Source organism: Labrus mixtus, chromosome 13, assembly GCF_963584025.1.
Source record: "Labrus mixtus chromosome 13, fLabMix1.1, whole genome shotgun sequence".
In the NCBI taxonomy this organism is placed as follows: Eukaryota; Metazoa; Chordata; class Actinopteri; order Labriformes; family Labridae; genus Labrus; species Labrus mixtus.
The window spans coordinates 9,047,164-9,069,173 of NC_083624.1; the positions used below are offsets into that span (position 1 = coordinate 9,047,164).

Sequence of the window (22,010 nt, forward strand, 5' to 3'; positions counted from 1 at the left end):
TGTCAATATTATAGAATTTATTATTGTTGAAATAAATCACATGTGCTTTATTATTATGAAATATAAAGACAATCATTTTTAGATTTTCTCCAGTGCTTTGTGTCCTTGAAGTTGCTCCTTTGTCTTCCCTGTTGGGATGAGGTAAGCCAAATTTAAGGTCCACCGCAGCTGAACTTTCTATCACTCTCTGTAGACACGTGTAACAGACAAACCGTGGAAACATAAAAAGCACAAAATGTGAAAGATTGAACGTTAGAAAAGATGTCTTCAGCCTGTGAGACAATATTGTATCATGATCGTTGGTTCTCTCAATTACAAGCTACATCGGTTGAGGGCTCAATGGCGGGTGAAGGAGGTTTATGAGGTGTGGCATAAGTCCTTTTCTCTGCGGTGAGCATCTTGATTTGTGTGTCTGTGTGTCTGTGTGTCTGTGTGTGTGCGTGCGCATGTTTGTATCTAGAGTGTTACTGGGTCCAGACGGTTCCACTGCTGTTAGGAGGTCCCCTCTTTGACGGGTAGACATCACTCAGTAATGCAAGTCTGATCTGGGCAACTTCTTAAAAAACACTTTAAGGCAAATTAGAAACATTTTAAACTAATTTTTAGAAACAGATGTCCACACTTGGTCTTGTAGACTGATGGTCCACTGTTTGTAATATATACAAGAATGTGTGTGTTAGGCGTCTTAATTCTTACAGGTTTGAGTTTGCTGAGAGACGATAGTGAGAGAAGGGAATGGGAAATTAATAATAAATACAGGCGGAGATCAACTCTATCATCACAAACACACATCTGTGCTTACATACTGAAGGTTTCAAGTTTGCGTCTGTGTGACATTGATGGTACAGACGGTTCAGCTGCAGTATGGGAGGCCCCCCCCTTTGAGCCTTCAAGTCCCCTCTTGGCAACTTCTTTAAAAAAATGATTCAAAACACATTAGAAGTTGTGTTATGGTAAAAGATCTTTTTTTTTTTTTACAATTTACCCGAAACAGACGTCCACGCTGGGACAGTTTAGCTGCATTGTCCTCTGTTGGTGATGCGAACATGTATGTGTGTGTGGTAAAGGGCTCACTTTGTACATGATTGAGTTCAGAGAGAAGAGAGTGAGAGACGGAAATGAGAAATCTGTAATAAGGGAAGGTTTTGAACCAGTCTTTCATCTTTAACCCACATCTGCCTTCACATAATAGAAATGTGAAGTTTGTGTGTGTGTGTGTGTGTGTAGGTGCGTCCTTATCCCACAAGTGACCTCCAATTTCCAGATTTAACTGAATGAAGGTCTGTTAATCAATCATTTCCAATTTGCTTAGGCTGAACAATCACTGTGTTTGATTAAGCAGTGTCACCGGTGCTGACATCGCTGATATAACTTCCTCCGTGATGGCTTTTCCTGAAACAGGTCTCCATTCATCAAACATTTATATGAGGAGAGTCAATCTTCAGCCGCTTAAGACATTTTCCATGATAATGCAGTATTCATCAGGAGCCTTTTAGCTGAGGATCATTACGGTAAAGGCAGCTTTAGAGAACTGTGATTATGAATGATTTGTAGGAACAAGCGGGGTAACATGAAGCTGCAGGCAGAGGGGACATGATAATCACAACTGGAGGATCAAGGAGAGAAAATATAGCTCTCTCCTGCCATCTGGTGGTTTGGAGAGGGACTTACAAATGAATACAGAGTTACAGAGTATACGCCATGTCAGTGTTTATATGTACAGTCTATAAGGGTTTGACTTCAGTCCTCTTTCATGTTTTCTTTAAATGAACATAAATGTGTTAACACAATTCTAGTTAAAGCTTACTTTTCAAACTTCTATTTTTTCTGCTCCACCTTTACAGTTTCAATTTAAAACCACCCACTACGATCACTCAAATTTTATTGTGAAATATTCAAGAAAATGTATAAAATGTTAAAAATGTTCCCCTCTATGCAAAAATGCTAAACACAATAACCACCATACACGTGGAACTAAGGAGTGATGATGAGGGGAGAACATTTCATGTGTCACCCTGTAGAGAAACAAAATCTAGTTTCAGCTCTGAGGGGAAGAACTGTATTTACACTTTAGCTTGCAGCTACGTGTTATTTATTCGTGATATTGTACCTATGCAATGATGGTAGTGAATGTGTACATGCTCACTAATTTTGCACACATTGTCCAAAAAGAGTAAATTTGTTGCTTTGTTTTTGTGGTTTGGGGGGAGGGGGTGCTATTATGCTTTATTCTTAAACCCGTTTTTAAAAGTTCTATACAAATACAACATATTGATATAGCACTATATGACTATATTCCTAATTTAATAAAGGTCATACAACAGCATAATCCATTTGTTTTTTTCCATTACAAACTTTCCATTTGACATATTCTGATGATATTGATAGTTTAGCAGGATTCTTTGAATGTGTATCGTACACAATAAGCCAGTTATTGCAGTTAGTGGAATATTCTTTTTTCTTTATTTCATAATTACTTAGCAGGAATAAAGTCTATTCAGAAATACGACAAAACACATAACGGCAGGCTATGTGAAATGAGTGTGTTTATTTTGATTGTACAGGCGTAACAGTTCAGTAAGATAATAAAACATAGCACGAGTACACACTCGGATGAATTGATGGATGTACGAAATTCAACACAAAAGAATGAGATTTGTCGTAATGTCAAGTATTTGCATAGTTCTATTTTACTATCATCTTACAAAAAAATACACAAAGGCATTCAACAGCTCATTTACATTTGTGTTTCTAAGTCAAAACTGTTACCAAGCGTGAGGGACAAAATATTATGGTTTACAAAAAACAACAACATATTTATCATTATGAACAGTCTTTGAATAATCCAGTGGAAATGAAAGCTACATTGAAAGCTGTTTACCAGCTCCGGACTGCCTTAAAGAATTAATCATAAGTAGAAATCATTGTATGTGCTCACCTTTCTATTCTTATTTTTTTTTTTTTAAACAAACTGTATCTTCACATAGATAGCACCATGAAAATAGCAGTAAATATTCTGTTTTTATTTGTTAGCATGTGGTTATTTTCATTAGTAAAGTATTAGTATTAGAAGTTATAAACTTCTTTACAAGACAATAACTATCAAGTTGACGTTACTTGTTAATATAAATTAATAATAATAATAAAAAAGTAATAACACGAAGTAAAACAAAAGGTATGATTGGTGGATTTTAAAATATACAACGATCAGTGCAGATGATAATTTTATTGTTCACAAGTTTCAGCATCATTATTGTATTTGAGGCACTTCTTTTTGATTTAATGTATAAAAACGGCAAAATATTAAAGGGGACATATTAGGAAAAATCCACTCTTACAGTGTTTTTGAACATATATTTGGGTATCCTGAGTGTCTACTGACCCACAAAATGTGAAATAAATCCATCCAGTCTTTTGTTTGTGGTCTGCATAAGTCTTAGGACACAGAGAAAAATGCTCCGTTACAAATTTGCTCTCCTTGTGACATCAAAGTGGGATTCTGGTAAGAAAAAACACCCTCCCCTCCCCTCCCCTGGTATCTCCACCCACGGACTCCACCCCCAACCTAGAACAAAACTTTTGCACAAGTCCGCCATCTTTAATTCTCGCTACAGAGGTGATAGCTACGGGGAAAACTCAGGGGGGGGGGGCTCACTGCATTTAAAGAGACACACACACCAAAACGGAGCGTTCTGAGAGAGCTGGTTTATACAGGGTCACAAACCTCCTCTGGTGCTTGATTCATGTTATATTTTGACCAAAGCACAGCACAGATGTTTCATTTAGACCACAGGGGACTGTTTGAAAAGGTGGAAAGGGGTTAAATATGTCCCCTTTAAAGAGAGAATATTGTGTAAAACTTGAAAAATGTCTCTTCTTCAAGGTGCCCTAAAGCGGATTTTAACACATTTTATTCAGAAGGAGAAACATGCAGCTGTGTAGGAGTATGTATTTTATTACTCCTGCCACTCTCTCTTCTTCTCTGCCTCCTTTGTTAAAAGGCACTTCACAACAAGTTTATGCTTGGTTTTAAAATACGTCTTTGGACTTCCACATGTAGGAATGACATCAACCGAAAAACAAAGACTATGTCCTCCTATCTCAGGACCCTGAATAACCGGCACGTGTATTTTAGTTCTCAAAATGATAATTTCTTTGCTGAAGGACTGACGATACTATACTGTAAACTATGAGCTGAGGCCTTTACCTTCCAGTAGAGGTGATGTAGGAAGTAGCAAAATCCAAACTTAAGTGTCTGTCACTCTTAGGTTATAGAAACAGGTGTGAACAGGGGAATCTGAGTTGTCTACTTGTATAAAGATAACCAAACACATTTTAAAACCAAGGGTAAATGGTCCAAATAATTCAAGCATTTAGGTGTTTGAATTTGGTGTCCATAGTCCATAATGGTAAAAAGACTTCATCTATCGGTTACCAGCCAGTCTCACACAGAGACTTCGATGTCCTGCTTCAGTCCCTGTGTCCTCAGAGCTTCAGTTTCCATGTCTGCCTGAGATTTATACCCCAAACCTTTAGCTGTTGCTCTAACCTTTTTGTTGCTGCCGTCTGTTATTAACTTGCCTCATCACGACAGGTCTCACCTGTGTGTCCCCTTCACAGTTCCACGGTCCGTAAGTGACCACGAGGTGAAACTGCAGCCAACACACTCTCAGGCAAACACTCAGACTCCTCCGTGGTGCTGCCGCAACAAGACCAGTGGGGCTTCCCGGGGTGTCCTTTGTGACCGTGACCGCAGCCTTTAAATCCTCCTGCAGACCAACCAGAAGCAAGACAGACATGAAAACAGGAACAGATTTAGGGTTTTAAAGTCCTCTAGTATGAATAGGAATGAACATTTTTTCTTGTTTTATATTGCAAATTTAGTGTCCTACTTTAAAAAAAATCTTGAGCCAGAAAGCATGCGCAGGTGCCAGTAAATAATTTTAGATTTTTATAAAAGGAAACCCACACAAATGACAGTGTAGAGTCTTGAAATGTTCGACGACAGACTGTATAAAAAGAAGGATGACATGACAGCATCCCAAAAGTGAAGCCAAAACATTTGGAGCTCCCCCTACTGACTGGCTGCAGTATAGGTCACAAGCTCCACCTCCTCTTCCATGTTAACAGATGGGAAACTGATCAAGCTAATACATCAAAATACAGGTCAAATTCATTTTCCTCAAACATGGTTTCTGTCATTATAGTTGGTTCTTATGTTGATTTATGTACGAGTATTTTTCAAGTATTTATTGGGGCTAAATTTTGGATTCACTTTTGAACAACGGGAGGACTGTTGTTCATCTGTATACAGTTAATGTGTTCAAACCTTGAAGAAGGTTGACAGGAGGCAAAATAAGGGTTTAGGGAAACACTTACTCCTACAGTTGAGTGATTACACCTGGAAGGAAAATGTTCCATTCACAAACAGTTTTCCCACAGAATGACAGTGAAACTGTGGTCGAGACTTTAGATATATTTCTAAATTTAACATAAAAAAAACCCATATTATATCAAAACAACTGCAGAAGTAGTAGTCTTCTTAAAACAGGAGAGGCAGCCCCATAAATACTCACAGGGGGGATAAAATACCTCCCTACAGAAGACAGAACATGTATGCATAGGGTAGAGCCGCCATGGGAAATAGTCCACGGACAAGAAGTTTTTTCAAGGCGGTACTTAGACATTATTCATGAATTGCATTGACCAACAATCTTGAAGTCTATGAGGCTGATAGGGTCATTTTTAAGGATATTCCAGGGATTCAGGGAAATCAAATTCAAGAAAACAGGGCGTCTGACTGTATGGACTAACATAATGCCTTCACAGTGATCTGTTAACAGAATGGAGGCATGAAACAATTATATTAAATATGACGACAGGTAGAATAAAGACATCAGATTAAAGCACACTAGGAAAGTCTGATTTTTTTAAATAACTGAATTCAGTCCGTCAAAATGTCGAAGATAAAAGTGTTAACTGTGGATCCAAATTGTTCCTCCATCTGTTCATTCTCCATGATCCTCTTAGAGTCAAACCATGTTTGTCATGTTTGTTCATTGTGATAAACTGAATGTAAACTGTGCAGACATTTGTGAGATTTCCTCTTTGTACCTGGCATGGTTCCTGGGCAGCCACAGCGAGCCTCTTTGGCTCCTCCGCTGGAGCAGAAGGAGCAGCAGTGAAACGTCCCGCTGTGACGCCTCAGCTTCCTCTTCACAGTCAGAGTAAACGGAGAACCCTGCAGGAACGATTCAGGCAGACACAAGGCTACATTTAATAAAAACAGAGAGGTGATAACTCAGGATGTCAGTCATGTATTCACCAAGCATCCCAGCAAGTGAATTTAACATCAGAGCAGCCATACAAAGTCTGTTTAATTTGTTTTTGCCTGGAGAAAATTTCATCTACTCGTGTTTAATTTGTCAGGATGATGAAAGCAGCCCTGAGGCGGTGCACTGTGAGCTGCTCGCAATGCCACAACTCCAACCAAACGTTACACTATCTGACCATACCAGCTGCAAGACTTCATGATTAATAATGTATAGAGAAGAGGAAATACAGCACTACAATCTATTTTGTTGTTTCGTTTTCCTACCTTGACATGTTGGGCTTTGACACAAACCCACACTGAGTAGACTCCTTGCTCTTTAGGTGTGTAAGAGACACGGTACGATCCATTACTGTTGTCAACCACTGACGTCTCCAACTTGCTGAAGGAAAACGGAACAAACCATCTTATTAACACACTCTGAGAACAAAGAACTGGTAACCCGTTGTTTTATCCCATCTCAGAATCCATTGCATGCAAACAAGTAACAATTTTGAGCTTACACAGTTTGCACCCAAATCAACAACAATATCTTATCCTCCTTTATCTCACTCTTAGATCTCTTGTTGACACAATTGAGCGGGAGAGGTTCACCAGCATTGGATCATCACCTTTGCCAAAGTGTCCAGACTTTTATCAACCAAAGGAGCTCAGCCCAACCTTCTGAAAACGGCCAAGTCCTGGGACTTGAGGCTCGACATGGTGTGAAGACTGCAGTTGTTCTGGAGGTGGTGACAACTAACCACCGCCCAGGTAATTGTATTGTGCTCAACCAAGGGCAAGATAATTATTCTTATCAAACTGACAGTGCTGTGGGAGGAGGGTTGCAGAGAGGCCAGTGAGATAAATGCCTTAAAGTATCAGTCCCTGGTTTAGGAGTGCAAGGACAAAGGATGGCAGGCATGGTTGTTCCCTGTGGAAATTGGTTGTAAAGATTTTCCTGCCAAGTCAGCCTGGCCATTCTCCTCAGCTCTGGGCCTAGATGAAAGAGGCAAGAAAGAAGCAGCGGGCAGCATGAGGGAGGAGGCACAACGAGCCTCCTGCTGGATATGGAGTAGAAGGGAGGAGGGATTCTGGAGATTAGGGGCGGACAAGAAGTGATTAGTCCATCACTGCCAGCCCACTAACCAGAGTGTTGTGGTTAAGGGTGGAAACACTAAGTGATGGTTGGGTACTACCTGATGACATCCGCTCCTGGCTGAAGTCTACATATACCTCTTAAGGTATCTGGAGTTTGCCCCCAACAGGTGTATGTCCCAAGCAGGATGATTTGTCAACTCATCATTCCAAATAATATGCTCAGAAAACCGATCTCACTTTGACTTCCCCTGCAGAGGGACAACATCACCTCTTTGTATGTCGCTGGAGATTGTTTAATCGAAATGGCAAAAACTGAGAAAAATATATTTTTGTGATTTCAGAGGAACCTTTAAAGGTGCATCAATGGAGATGACAAGAAAGGATTTAATCACAAATCACAAATTAGAAAAAGGCCTTGTGTGATGAATTTACATTTATTGTGAACATTAAGATGGCTGCACAGATAGCGCCCCCTGTGTCTTTTTTCCAGGACAATTCCTTTTTCCTGTTACTGGGTAAATAAATAAAATTATTCTAAAAGCTAAAACTGTCCTTCACTCACCTGTTCTTCTTCTCCTTGTGAACAATGCTGACCAGGACGTTCTCGCCCCCTCGTGACACCTGCTCCCCTGCCGAGTCTCTGCACACCAGGGTGAAGTAACCCGGCTGCCCCTCCTCTGCCCTCTGTACACCTGTGACCAAAAGAGGTTAGAGGTTAGAGGTCATACTGGTGCACGTAAAAACACACAAATACAATACATATGCAAAGTATTGACTTAAACACATCCACATTTCTTTAATCACGCCTTGGACATGTGTGCATTTATGGACATAAACAAAAACCAGCTGAACTTGAAGCAGGAAGTTTTTTCTTAGCAAAAACAAAGACAGAAAATCTTGGGCACTTTTTTTTTTAACCCAAATGTAAAAGCACCAAGTCGCAATCAGGTTGCACTTTAAAAATTTAAATTACTAGTCTATTAACCATTTTCATAACCAACCGAGTCTTTATTAAGTCCTTAAATGTGGAGAAATGTGCATGAATGATATGGTTTGAGTCGTCAGAAGACTAGAAAAGCAGTCTACAAGCTCAATTCCATTTACCATTTATCAACCAAACATCTGAAAATCACCTGTTAAATCAGCGACAGGAGAGGAATGGCGTTAAACCTTAAATGATTTAAAATGCTGCCTCTTCTCAAACAAACAATTGCTGCTAACGCCGCCAGTGGAACTTAAATACTCCAGCAAGACATATTTCATGGCGTGGCTGTCTGGTAAAACAGGCTACCGGGAGACAAGACGACAACAAAGAGACAAAGACCACACAGCCTACAGACAGACAGTAGATTTGGCGATTAAATGATTCTGTCAAACTCTAAAAATCACCTTCAAAGCATATATTTAAATCAAAAATGAGAATATTCCTTTACATTTGGGCTACCTCTCCTCAAAAACAAGATCAGGGACAGTTACTAGTACTTCTTGCATCGCTTAAATCCTCCTTCTGCTGCTGCAACAAGTACTACAATTTGCACGGCTGTTCTTTTCTTACCATCACCGCTGCTCTAATAGGTGTGAATTATCTGTGAATTTGTACGTGTGCTTGCTAATCCGAGTAAACCCAGCAGCTGTTCCCATTACAGACGCAGCTGCTCTGTCCCCCTTTTCACCTGTTGCTGTGCAGCCTCGTCGTCAAAATCCACCTCTTCATACCCTCTTATCACACACATACCCACACAGACACACAGACTGGACAGTCCTCCATATCTGTTGTCCAACACGCAAATATACCTCAACATGAAAGGGTTAAACAACTTAATGGAAGCAAAAAAAAAAGAAGCAGCTTTAAACACACTTAAGTACAAAATCAAACACAGAAACAAAGTGTGGATGAATGGAAAGTTCACTGCTGGACATTTGGCTTTATAAGGTTACAGTTTATAACGGACTCTAGCAAATGTCACACAATGTCAGCACGTTACTTTTATTTGCTGTGGGTTTCCATTTCCCGCACAGGTAATCATGTCTTAAAGCCAAGTGTTTCACAGGAATGAGCTGCTACAAATCTCTCTGGTCTTGTCTTTGTGTGTGTGTGTGTGTGTGTGTGTGTGTGTGTGTGTGTGGAGGGGTGTCATCTGAAAAGGATTTATGAGACAGTATCCATCATCATGTGACAATATCAAAATATTCCCATGTGCTTTTCCTTCTTGTTCATTAAAGTTGAAAACCTCCCTTATCAACGAATCTGAGTGTTTATTTGAATGATCAAGTTATTGTTAAGATATTCAAAATGACAGATCATTGACAGATCGTCCTGTTTCTCAAATCTTTAGTAAAGCCCTATCTGCACTTGTACAAACATACACAACATGTACACACATGATTGGTATTATCTGGGAACCTCACATAGTTTGTCATAATTGTGGATGTTTAATCTGGTGCAAATAAAAAATAAGTCCATAAAAAGCAAGAAAATTAAGATCATTGTCATTCAAACTTTCCTCTGATGATCATGATGTCTTCTGAGGAATGTGTCGGTATTTGTGATCTTGTGTGAGTTCGTCTTCCATTCAAGAAAACATGGAGGATAAATAACACGTCTGTTGTATTTGTCTTTTTTCATGTAGGCACATGTAGTAAAGTCCCTAGTATGATTGTCTCTGTGTTGACTCTTCTACAGTGTCTGTGTGTGTGTGTGTCTTGGGTTTAGGTGTGTGTGTGTGTGTGTGTGTGTGTGTGTGTCTCAGTGTAAACATCCCCCTCAATGCACTGCCTCAGGGCTTGCTCAGTCACCTCAACATTCCTTCAGTCTCACAGGAATTTCTGCCTTTGAACCAAAGCAGTAAGGTAACAACAGTGTTTGTCTGCTCCCGGAGAACTCAGTCTACACGGTCCTCACCCTCTCCACCGCATCCTCACCCTCTCCACCACGTCCTTACCCAACTCCCTCCACAGCCTGCCTGCAACGTCTCCCACAGGGGGATCTCTAGAAACAGTTGCCAGGCTTTTGACAAATAAATATCCATCAAAAAAGTTTCTCTGGGTGAAAACAAGAAACTCGTAGAAGTTCAAAATGAATTCAAAACCCACATGATGACACACCTTTCTACACACATGGATACTTTCATAACTAGGAACAAAAATGAGATCAGATATCTGAAAGATAAGAACGGAGACAATCTGTCAATAAATCCCATGAAATCTCCCAAATAAACCAAAGGTGTAGGTCTGTCCCGTCAACACTGTTCTCTGCTAACGTTCCTCTGTGAATCACAGGCCTGAGTTCATTAGTTACAACCAAGGAGGTCATCTTTTATTTTTGGCCTATATTGGACAGGACAGCTGAAGAGAGACAGGAAGTGTTTGGAGGAGAGTGTGGGGGATGACGTGCAGCAAAGGGCTGAGGTTGGATTCGAACCCACAGCCGCTGCTATGAGGACTATCATACATGGGGCAAGCTTCTTAACCATTTGGCTATCGGCGCCCCAACCTTTCAATCTTAATTACCCAAAAATTAAAAGCCCTTTGTTTCCTTTCTCTGTCACTTTTGATTGGTTTACCTTCGCCGTCGACGGTGCACTTGCTGAGGTCCATCGTCTTAGAGTTGATCACTCCCACCACCGGGTAGCCCTCCACCTCCCCCGCCGGCTCCCCGGGCAGGAAGCTGATGCTGCCGCTGTCATCGGGGGTGAAAGCTGCCGGATGGGGGTTGTAGCTGCCCTCTGCCAGGCTAGTGAGTCTCCTCAGGGTCACTCCTTTGGCGCTGAGGATCTCAGCGTCTGAGCCGCAGCTCAGGAGACGCTCCGCGAACTCAACGCCACCGCCGACGTCCAGCAGAGCCTGCTGAAGCTGAGCCCTCTGCAGGTGGAGCTGGTTCCTGTTGGACGAGGACAGCCGGAGTTACAAATGGAGTCTCCCCGTGAGATTTTTTTCACACAATAAATCCACATGGCCTGAGAAGAGAGAGCATGCAGTATCTTTTTCTCTGAAATGTAATGTGACTAATGTAGCTTGGAAGACACTCAGGTCAGGTTATTGGCAACATTTGTCGTACCTGCGCTGCACACGGAGCTCCTCCAGGCGGCGCAGCAGAGACAGGCAGTGAGCCTCCACAGCGCTGGCGTAGGCTCGCGCAAACGTCCTTACTTCGCTTGCTGTTGCATCCACCCGTGCCTGCAAAGCCTCCTGGGATATGTCCACCTGTAATTTAATTCTTTTTAGTTGAATAATGATGTTGTGTGGATTCAGTGTGTAATAGTAAGCTGTGTATTTGACATATTTTGACCCCTAAACAGTACAATCAGTCTCAAAGCAGACCGTGTTTTACATTCTGCAGCGAGTCCTTGAGAAGCTCCAGACGAGGTCGAAGGCGCACAGCGACCAGCTCTCGGATGCGGTCTCCGTGGCGATCGATGACATCGCTGGTGGGGGTGCAGCGGTGGTCACGGTGCAGCGTCGCTGAGCACTCCAGGCAGACAGGCAGGTCGCAGGGCTGACAGAAGAGCCGGAGCTCCTGGCCCGGGTGGAGCGGGCAGAGGACGGGACGGCACAGACGACCCCGAGACTTGAGCTCCTCCAGACGCTGTACGGAGTGAGATGCTGTTCGCTTCTGACGCCTGCAGAGGGGAGAGAAAACATGTACAGACACATGCATGAGTATCAGACTATACAATGGAATAGAAAACCATATAATAGAACCTAACACATGCTGTGTGTCGAAGCATGTGAGTAGAACTTAATTACCTGTTAGGCCTGAGTAGAACAGAAAAGCTCAGAATATAGTACAGACTATTCACAATCAAATCTTGCAGTCTGGTGTGTCACTTAATGTGACAATTTAGAAAACATAACTGCATTTTATTTATCATGTTACATCAGCATATTTTGCACTATGCACCAATGCACTGTTTCATGTTTAGTCATGTACATTAGTCTTTTCTTATTATGTTTATTGTTGATATTTAATGTTGTACCTGTACATAAGAGAGCACAGTTCACCAAAGTTAAATTCCTTGTGTGTGTAAGCATACCTGGCCAATAAATCTGATTCCGATTCTGAAAGTTAAAAATGAGGCTCGATTTTGGACTGACTAAAGATATTTCAGGATATTTCCAGTGTTATAGCTTAAACTGATAAAAAAAGGAAAAGACCCGATAGATTTATCACCACCAATGATAAATATTATAGACAAGAACCAAACAGAAACTACCTGTGTTAGACAAAAATAAAACCTACCCCTCCTGTAAACACAGGACTGGATTAAAACAGAACCGATTCTGCTTTTGACTGGACAAAGGAACTTTAGAAACATTAGAAAGCGAAACAAATCAAAATGTAGTTTATTGAGCAAAGCAGCGAAGAATACTATGAAACAAAAAAAAAATGCAAGTGGTTTGCGTTCACAATGTACAGATGCTGTAGTCCTCGAAGCAGGCGGCCCGGGTTTGAATCCAACCTGTGGATACTTTCACACATGTCATTCCTTGGATACTTTCACACATGTCATTCCCGACACTCTCTCTCTCTCTGATTTCCAAATCTTCCACTCTACTGTCACACCAATAAAGGCCCAAAAAGCCTAAAAATCAATCTTTAAAAACCCAATAATAACAGAATACCATAAAAACATGACATGCAAAACACAAAACAAAAAGGTATAGTCTGCAGAATATCATAGACGTACATAACTTTACCCACTATAACTAATAGAATAATAGACTTCACCTGTGTGCCTGGCAGCAGAACTCGCACAGGTTGACGCTGCAGACCTCGCAGCGGCTCTCGGCGCTCCCTTCCCCGCAAAGGTCGCATCCCAGCGGGCCGTTCGTCAACAGGGTCTCCAGGAACACTTCATCCAGAGCAAGGTGGTCGGTGCTCAGCCCCTGAGGTCCGGACGGGGGGAGGTCCACCTCGGAGTCACACTGCGGACAGAGGACCGTGACGGTGACGGCGGGTCGGTCCTCTTCCACAACCGTCCTGACCTCCGGAGAGTCCCGGCGCGAGGAGGACACCGAGAAGGGCTCCAGCTGGCCGATACAGTCCGAGCAGAAGGTGTGCAGACAGGGGAGGATTTTAGGGTCCCGGTACAGGCGTTTACACACTTTACAAACCGCTTTTGGATTCACTATTGTTCCGTTTAGTTCGAGATCCGAGTTGAACGTCGGTTGTTCCCCGTTTTCTGCCTTTTCGGATCGAGACATTTTGAGTTTGTGGAGACTTCTGGTGCCAAAAACAAACCAGTAACTACCACCATGAAACCCCCCCGAGCTCCACAAACCTGGCCCAACTCAAATGAAACTTATTTTAAAACCCTCTTCTGTATGAAAACCATCATATTAACTTTAAACATCAAATTTCTACATTGTGAAAAAAGCAAACTTATGTGAATCTTATGCAGGTAAAGTCTCACTTTTCTTCGAAAAAGTGTGTGATGCGTTCAAATACCGGTGGGACATAGGACACCTCGCTCACTACCGGACCAATAGGAAGCTTCTCGCTGACTTCTGGGGGTGGTCCAAAGACTTCCCAGGAGTCTTTAACAGCAGTCTGGGACTTTGACTGACCCCATCTACTGGCAGGAGAAATAAACATGTTTGTTTTTTTATCATTATCTAAGGAAGAAAATACATTTCCATACATTGTAGTGATGGCTGCTGTCCTTTTTTTTTTTTTTTTTTTATAACAATGCAGTGTTCAAAGTGTGCTTAGTTTTCTTCAAAATGCCCTTTGTGGTTGGGAGTATCACTTGTTTTTTTTAAATCATTGAATGCACTTCATCACAGCTAGAGTTTACTAGTTTCATTTTTTTATAACCCCGTGATAAAAAAAAAAAAAAAAAAAGCATACACATAGGCTACAATAAACACTAACTTTTTTAATTTTTTAAAAAGATTTATTTTGGGCGCATTTGTGCCTTTATTGGAGAGATAGGACAGTGGATAGAGTCAGAAATCAGGGAGAGAGAGAGTGGGGACTGACATGCTGGAAAGGAGCCACAGGTCGGACCTGAACCTGGGGCGCGGTGGAGGCTGTGGTCCTCCGGGTTGGTGACCCGGGTCACGAGCAGAGCTGGAGAACACTAACTTAATTAGATAAATGCTTCGCTGAGTCAAAGTCATTCTATGCTGAAATTGAATGAAAATCACAAAAAATAATTAGTCAAGTATTCTTTTGATTTTTCTTCCAAAAGGATGGTTTATCCTGTTTATGTATTGTGATACAGTTAGACATATGAATGAAGAAAAGCGAATGCTGATAGAGATTTGTAATGCATAATGCACCTTTCCATACAACATGACACTTTGTGTACATCTGAGAAAGTTAGAAGAAAGAAAATGCAGTTACATGGCAACAACACACGCTTTATTAAACTTCAACAAGTATTAAAATATTTATATTTAATTGCTTTTTTTTTCTCCTTTTAAAACATTGTTTCTATGAAATCTTAAATCAATGAATGTACAAACACAGAGGAGTCTTTGTGTGATCAGGTAAGATAACAGGTGTAGAGGATGATGGACAGAGTGCTCAGGTAGATGGAAGCCAGCAGGGTCGATGCAGCGCTGAAGGTGAAGTACGTCCTCCCAAAGACTTCAGTGTCTGCAGAATAATAAAGATGTTTTTTTGAAAATCTTTTGGTAATAGAAATATGGTAGACAAATCAAGTTGAAGAGGTTGACCTGTTCTCACTGACTCCATAAAATGGGCCATCAAAAGCTGAATTCACACTGCAAGCCTCAATGCTAAATTCAGATTTTTTTCTTGGACACTTAAAGCTCCCTCAGAACCACTTACACCATGTTCCATGTTGAGTAATTCTCCACATGATGACAAACTGAACACTATTCCTGGAAATGATGTGCGAAGCAATCAAAACAAATAATTTAAATTACCTGTAACTGTTGCCTTAGAAACGGAAGTCATCAGCTCATTTTCAATCCTGCAGGTGTAGGTGTCGCTGACGTTGACCGACTGCAGCGTGCTGACCACTCTGTAAATCCCTGCAGAGTTCTGTTTGAGACTCGTGCTCCCATTCAGGATGTTCCCAGCCTCGTCTGACCACGTCACGTTTGGTTTTGGGAACCACCTGCTCGCCTCCGCCACCAGGATGCCATTTGAGAACTTAAACTTGGGGGCTGTAAAGGCTTAAACAACAGAAGTGGTAGTTTGAGACATGAAAATGTGGTGCCCGCAGCAGAATTGTGCATATTAACGCAATTGGCTTTTAAAACAGTAGACTGTAAATGTTAATGGACAAAGCGTGTCTTCACCCATCTGTTCCTGCAGGGGGCGCTGGAGTCCCATCGATGGCGGCCTCCATGCTGGAAATGCTGTCTCAACCTAACTTTCAGTCAACCTAACGACAGGCTGAGAGCTGGAGCTGAGGCGGGTTTTAAGCCTCCTGACAAACCGTTACACTGCACCCACCTGTCAATCAAGACAGCTCCGCGCCTTATTGTGAAAAACTCATATCCTTAATAAAATCAAAATGAATGAGTTATCAAAAAATTCTACGCCCGTACTGTGTGTGCAGATCAAGACATGAGCTCATCAGACCTATTTTGACTTTGAACCAGACTGTTAACATGTGAATTTTTCTGCGGTAAAAACCAGCTTTTTTGAATAGGTGTGTATGTGACTTCCTGTGCTTCTGCAACCAGCCTCTAGTGGACACTGGAAGAACTGCACACCGGAGGTTGCAACTTGCATAAAACTAGATTTCCTAAAAATTCAGTGCAAGGTAAAAACATAAAGTAAATATAGAATAGTAAAGATAGACTCTATAGATAGATGTGTCAGAAGTAGATTAGAGATGTTTTCTTTATCTCCCTACTTCGGATTTATAATGACAGGATTTAATACACTGTTATCTCTGGGATTAAAAGTTTCCTGTAGCCCTTTGACTTGTTTGTCAGTGCAAATTCCCCCACCACTGTACAGCTCCTTAATTCCAACTTTTGCACATATTTTGTTTCTGTTTTTAAACAGTTTTGAACTTTTTTTTATTTATCTTAATCTGTTTAAGGTTTTTGACCATAAATCTAAAGATGTGTATTAGTCCTTCTCTTTTTTTATGCTACTTTGTATTATCAAAAATCACCAAGTTCCTTATGTGTGTGTTTTGAATCTGGTAATCTCTAGCCATGTTTCCACCAAAAGTAACAGGGACCAGGGGGATACAAAGGTTCCTCCAGCCCCTTGAATGTGTGAAGAAAAAGCAAATTAGACTCCTTAAGTGTGAAAGAGCCTCCTTAATACTTGACCAATCTGTAATAAAGATCACTATTTACCGCACCTCCTTAACTACACCCCTTGCTTTCCCATTTTTTTTCCCCTTCTCCTTGATTGGTTGCTGTTTGCACTCTATCACTCATTAGTTAGATTGAGGTCTCCTGATCACTGCTTATCTAAAGACTGCACTCCCTTGTGTCACTCCTTTGAGGATTTTGTTACCCTCTTTATTGAACCCTTTTGAACTGAATTGAAGAAATAATTCTAGTGCAACCACAAATTAAGTTCCCTGGCTGCATTCATGCATCCTGACCTGATGCCCATGGTGATAGTTGCCCATAAACTCTGAACCCTTCTCAACACAATCAGAAATGTCCAGCGCTGCAAGTCCCACCCCTAAAGTCCCCGTACTTTGGCGGTGGGACTCAGCAGGGATCTTTTGAGGGATAAAATAAAGTCTCTGGTACTTCATTTAGATCCTGGTTGCTGCAGTGGAATTGCATTTTGCATCTCCTGAAGTTCTTAGTTCCCGAGGAAAGTTCCTGTGGTGAACTAGTCACTTAAAATTTAACAGATCTAAATGTTCATCCTTCTATTTAATAACAACAATGTAGCACCATCGTATCTATATGAACGGAAGCTGACAATGAAGTGAAACACAGCTGGAATAATAATAAATAAAACCTAAAACTGTAAAGTTTGCATAAAGAGCTGTTCTCAGGGAGATTCATTTCACACATAAAGCACACAGTGAAACAGGAAAGACAGGAAAGTTGTCCTACCTGCTGTTCTGAGCTTAATGTTGACCATCCCTCCGCCCTCAGAGGAGCTGATCGTGCAGGTGTACTCCCCCGCGTCGCTGCTCCTCACGTCCCGCAGCAGCAGGGAGGCGTTCCCAGAGCCCAAAGCCTCGGGGAACACCTGAGTCCGCCCTTTGAACTGCGAGTTCTGATCAACAAAATCTGCAGCTCCATCCTGATAATGATGAACCAGTCCTTTCAGGTTTGTCTTCCCCCAGGTGACCGACACCTGTCTCAGTTTGGCTAGTTCAATTTTGATGTTCAGGTTGCAGCTGAGGAGGATGTCCTCGCCGAGGTTGGCAATGGGCAGTGTGTTGGTGCTCGTCACCTCGGAGGACTCGCCTGTGGGAGGAAGACACCTGATTTAAAACACTTCATTTAGACGTTCCATCTTTTGACCTCAGGTAATTCACCTGATTGCAAGCACCTGTGCTTGTCTACTAACTAAGGCACTCCTTTCCCCCCTATCTGGCTGCAGCATAGACTGAATATACAGATGGACAATGCACCTCAACCTCCTTCCATTGTACGAAGATGAAGCTAAAAAAAACCCCAAGTGACAGGTGATGCCACGGCCGGATCTTCTATTAAGACGATTAAGTGTTTTAATCGAAGAGAAAGAAGTGAAAAGTAGAAAGCAATGTGTGTATTTTTTTTCATTTTCCTCTTCTTGTGAAAATCTTACATGGCTGTGTCCACAATAAATAAACTTTTTACTGCACAAAGTTCCCATAAAAAATGATCAAGGAATTAAGGAAATTAAATTGTAAGTGAACTTTATTAGAAATGACACATTCAAACGCACACAAACATGGTTTAAAACATTTTGTGACATGTTGTCAAACACTAGAATGAAGCGCTTTGTAGTTTAGATAAACACAGTTAGTGCAGAACACACCCACTTGTCTCCCGAGGGCCTCAGACTCATCCCTAATGATAACAGGATCTGACAAAGATAAACAAGTCTTACCTGAGAAAGCCAAGGCTAAGAGGAGGATGATGAGGGCTGAGAACAAGACGATGAGGATGATCATGCTACGTCAAAAGAAAAACACAAACAGGAAGTTTATGAAAACCAGACATGCTGCTCGGTAACATCAGATAAACTTCACAGAAAGCCAGATAAGAGGTTTAATTGCGAAACTTAAAAAATAGCATCTGGATTATAGCATTGACACTTTGACTGAAGCAAAGCTAAAGAGAAGTTTTACAAACTGTCAATAGTGTTTGGCCTTAATGCTTGATTTTCATTTTTACTGCTTTGGATCTAGTCAAAATCAAATTTCCATTAGTACCATGTCCTATTGTAACTTTCTGTATCATATCCTCCATCCATCCATTTATTATCTTTTACCACTTTTTTCATTTCAGGGTCGCAGAGAGGCGGGGTACCGTATACCCTGGACTGTTCGATAGTCAATCACAAAGCTGATATATAGAGACAGACAATCAGCAAGCATGTCTTTGGACTGTGGGAGGAAGCCGGAGTACCCGGAGAGAACCCACACATGCACGGGGAGAACATTCAAACTCCACACAGAGAGGCTCCATCTTATTGTACACTTTTGTATCATGTTGTTTTGGGCTGTCAGCATTAACTATCCATCCATCCATTTTCTTCCGCTTATCCGAGGTCGGGTCGCGGTGGCAGCAGGTGCAGTAAGTCAGTCCAGACTTCCCTCTCCCCAGCCACACTTTCCAGCTCCTCCTGGGGGATTCTGAGGCGTTCCCAGGCTAGATGGGATATATAATCCCTCCAGCGTGTTCTGGGTCTGCCCCGGGGTCTCCTCCCAGTTGGGCATGCCTGGAAAACCTCTAAAGGGAGGCGTCCAGGAGGCATCCTTAACAGATGCCCAAACCACCTGAACTGGCTCCTTTCGATGCGAAGGAGCAGCAGCTCTACTCCGAGCTCCCCCCTAATGTCCGAGCTCCTCACCCTATCTCTAAGACTGAGCCCAGCCACCTTCCGGAGGAAACTAATTTCGGCCGCTTTTATCCGCGATCTAATTCTTTCGGTCACTACCCATAGCTCCTGACCATAGGTGAGGGTTGGAACGAAGATCGACCGGTAAATCGCGAGCTTTGCCTTCAGGCTCAGCTCCCTCTTCGGTCCGTCACAACAGTCCGGCACAACGCCTGCGTTACTGCTGACACCGAGCCAATCCGTCTGTCAATCTCATGTTCCATCCTACCCTCACTCGTGAACAAGACCCCGAGATATTTGAACGCCTCGGACTTGGAGGTGCTAACCCTCATCCCAGCCGCTTCCCACTCAGCTGCAAACCGCCCCAATGCCTGCTGGAGGTCCCAGCTTGAGGAAGCCAACAAAACCACGTCATCTGCAAAAAGCAGAGACGAGATTTTGAGGTCCCTAAACTGGAAACCCTCCTCCCCCTGGCTGCTTCTTGAGATCCTGTCCATGAAGATCACAAACAGGACCGGTGACAAGGGGCAACCCTGGCGGAGGCCAACACGCACTGGGAACGTGTCTGACTTTGTGCCGAGGATGCGGACACAGCTCCCACTTTGGTCATACAGGGACCGGATGGCTGTATGACCAACGGCCCCGGGACTGGATGGGTCGTGATAACTTTTGTTCTGATCTTGCGCTATATTATAAAAAAAAGTTGGAGGACAAATGCACCTCTCTATCCAAAAATAGTGTAACAGACTGTTGTGTGTTTGTTATATGTACCGTACATCTACTCCCTTTTAGAGTGAGGTGTCCCTAGAGAGTTACCGTAGCTGCCGTCAACTTAATGATTCTAGCACTTTTCCTGTTTTTATTAAACTTTTTAAGTAATTATTTTAAAGATAACTTATTTCTGACTAAAGCAGACTGCTTCATGTTTTCATAATGTAATCAGCAGAGAACACATTCAAACCTTAATGCCACACCTGTAGAAGATAATGTTCCCGAAGGAAGCCATGGCTGATGGGAAAAACCTCCTGAGACAGAAAAAGAAAGAAAGAAAAAGTCAAGTCATGGTTCTCCAAAAATAATTCCCACGCACACTCCAGTTCCTAATAGAGTAGTTCTTCCTCCACAGAATTACAGTTGTCTGCATATTTTGCCTCCCTCACAGCACTTTTAACGCAACACCATAAGTAAATATTACCTTAAAGGTGTGTGCTTCAGACATGTTGACATGTAGTCACATTAGTTAGTTTATCTTTACAGATAAAAGCTACACACCACTCATTTACCAAAGAAAAGGCTGTTTTTATATTTTCTTTCATGAAATATTTTCTTCATGTTTTTATTTTACATGTAAAAAAAAAAATGTGATGCTTAAAGGTTATTTAAGTGATCAATGGCTGCTACTGGCTATTTAATGATAGTAAGTTAGTAAGCACAGAAGAATGCCTGACCCTCTGTTTCCTCCCACAGTTTACTCGAGGTGGAGAACATTTTGATGCAATAAGGTGAAACAAATTCAAAAATAATACAAAGGTAAAGTGAACAAGAGAGAGAGAGACAATATCTGGTGTTTGAAACAAAGCAATAAGCACTAACCCTATCTTATCACCTTGGACAGAGATCCTCGGCTGAACAAACTAGCTTTTTTTTTGCCATAGTAAATAAAAAAAAGTGTTTACTGTGGGTTGACTAAAACAAGAGGTAATACAATGCTCAACTCCAGGGTTTGGTACAATCTGGAATTACTGGATATCAGCTGAAAACTCTGTAAGAGAACCAAGACCACTGCACAGTCACATTTAATGACCACAGAAAAATTCTGCCAACCTCTAGTCTGCATGTGATATGTGATGATATATAAGAATGACCAAGCTGTGCAATCAGGGGAAAATAAGTGGCAACATTTCAGTTTCTATTTCAGTTTGTAAAGACAGACATTAACAGATGTCTATAATTTGACGTGCCATCAAAATGTTGTGTTGTTCCATCTTTTTATTTGTATTTTTTAACTTTGCAATAAACGTTTCCGTTAAGTTAAAGGAGCAATATACCCACAGTAATCACTTTAAAATAGCGCTATTGTATACTATACTGATACACTTAATAAGAATAACAATAAACGGCACATAGACGGGGGAGCTTCTTCATCCGCGGCTTCCACTTTATTCAACACACACCTGTGTACAGCGAGCCGGATCACAACAACAAACACTGCTTTACGGCAGCTACGGTAACTCTCTAGGGACACCTCACTCTAAAAGGGAGTAGATGTACGGTACATATAACAAACACACAACAGTCTGTTACACTATTTTTGGATAGAGAGGTGCATTTGTCCTCCAACTTTTTTTTATAATATAGCGCAAGATCAGAACAAAAGTTATCACGACCACAAGTGACCACACGTGACATATAGAGCAGATTATTTACAGAAACCCAACTTAATCCACCCATGAGAAAGCACATGGCAAAAGTGGCAAGTAATTCTAACAGGCAGTCAGCTCAAGCAAGATCGGTTTTGGTTTCGGATATTGTCTGGTGGTCAGATCTGCTCGGGGTCCTTTACCTGCTAGTGACGTTACCCAATATGATTGGCTGTTTGTATGCTGATTTAAAGCAGCTTCTGTTTTATATTCAAGAAGT

General features: G+C 41.7%; 2 protein-coding genes and 1 long non-coding RNA gene across 3 annotated transcripts; all 3 read right to left on the bottom strand.

Moving 5' to 3' along the window:
- Positions 1-2,431: 2,431 nt before the first annotated feature.
- Positions 2,432-13,890, bottom strand: trim45 (tripartite motif containing 45). Its single transcript, XM_061053580.1, has 8 exons — positions 13,140-13,890; positions 11,742-12,030; positions 11,469-11,614; positions 10,975-11,291; positions 7,974-8,103; positions 6,599-6,713; positions 6,115-6,241; positions 2,432-4,769 (listed from the first exon to the last, which is right to left on the bottom strand). The coding sequence occupies exons 1-8, from the start codon at positions 13,613-13,615 to the stop codon at positions 4,615-4,617; spliced, it is 1,755 nt and encodes a 584-aa protein (XP_060909563.1). The 5' UTR covers positions 13,616-13,890; the 3' UTR covers positions 2,432-4,614.
- Positions 4,899-6,103, bottom strand: LOC132986905 (uncharacterized). Its single transcript, XR_009675561.1, has 2 exons — positions 5,573-6,103; positions 4,899-5,541 (listed from the first exon to the last, which is right to left on the bottom strand). It is a non-coding gene; the product is annotated as an uncharacterized LOC132986905 (long non-coding RNA).
- A 438-nt stretch (positions 13,891-14,328) lies between the features above and the next one.
- Positions 14,329-20,506, bottom strand: vtcn1 (V-set domain containing T cell activation inhibitor 1). The gene is made up of 5 exons (XM_061053549.1): positions 20,345-20,506; positions 18,417-18,481; positions 17,429-17,788; positions 15,308-15,559; positions 14,329-15,014 (listed from the first exon to the last, which is right to left on the bottom strand). The coding sequence occupies exons 1-5, from the start codon at positions 20,374-20,376 to the stop codon at positions 14,902-14,904; spliced, it is 822 nt and encodes a 273-aa protein (XP_060909532.1). The 5' UTR covers positions 20,377-20,506; the 3' UTR covers positions 14,329-14,901.
- Between the last annotated feature and the right edge of the window lie 1,504 nt (positions 20,507-22,010).

Bases quoted from the DNA above. Each gene is read 5' to 3' on its own strand.
- trim45 (XM_061053580.1), bottom strand. From the start codon at position 13,615: ATGTCTCGATCCGAAAAGGCAGAAAACGGGGAACAACCGACGTTCAAC. The intron at 11,615-11,741 runs GTAAAACACGGT...ATTAAATTACAG, and splicing joins TCAAGGACTCGCTGCAGAAT to GTGGACATATCCCAGGAGGC. The intron at 4,770-6,114 runs GTACAAAGAGGA...GTTGGTCTGCAG, and splicing joins CTGCCCAGGAACCATGCCAG to GAGGATTTAAAGGCTGCGGT.
- vtcn1 (XM_061053549.1), bottom strand. From the start codon at position 20,376: ATGGCTTCCTTCGGGAACATTATCTTCTACAG. The intron at 15,560-17,428 runs GTAGGACAACTT...CTGTTGTTTAAG, and splicing joins CATTAAGCTCAGAACAGCAG to CCTTTACAGCCCCCAAGTTT. The intron at 15,015-15,307 runs GTAATTTAAATT...ATTATTCTGCAG, and splicing joins TTCTAAGGCAACAGTTACAG to ACACTGAAGTCTTTGGGAGG.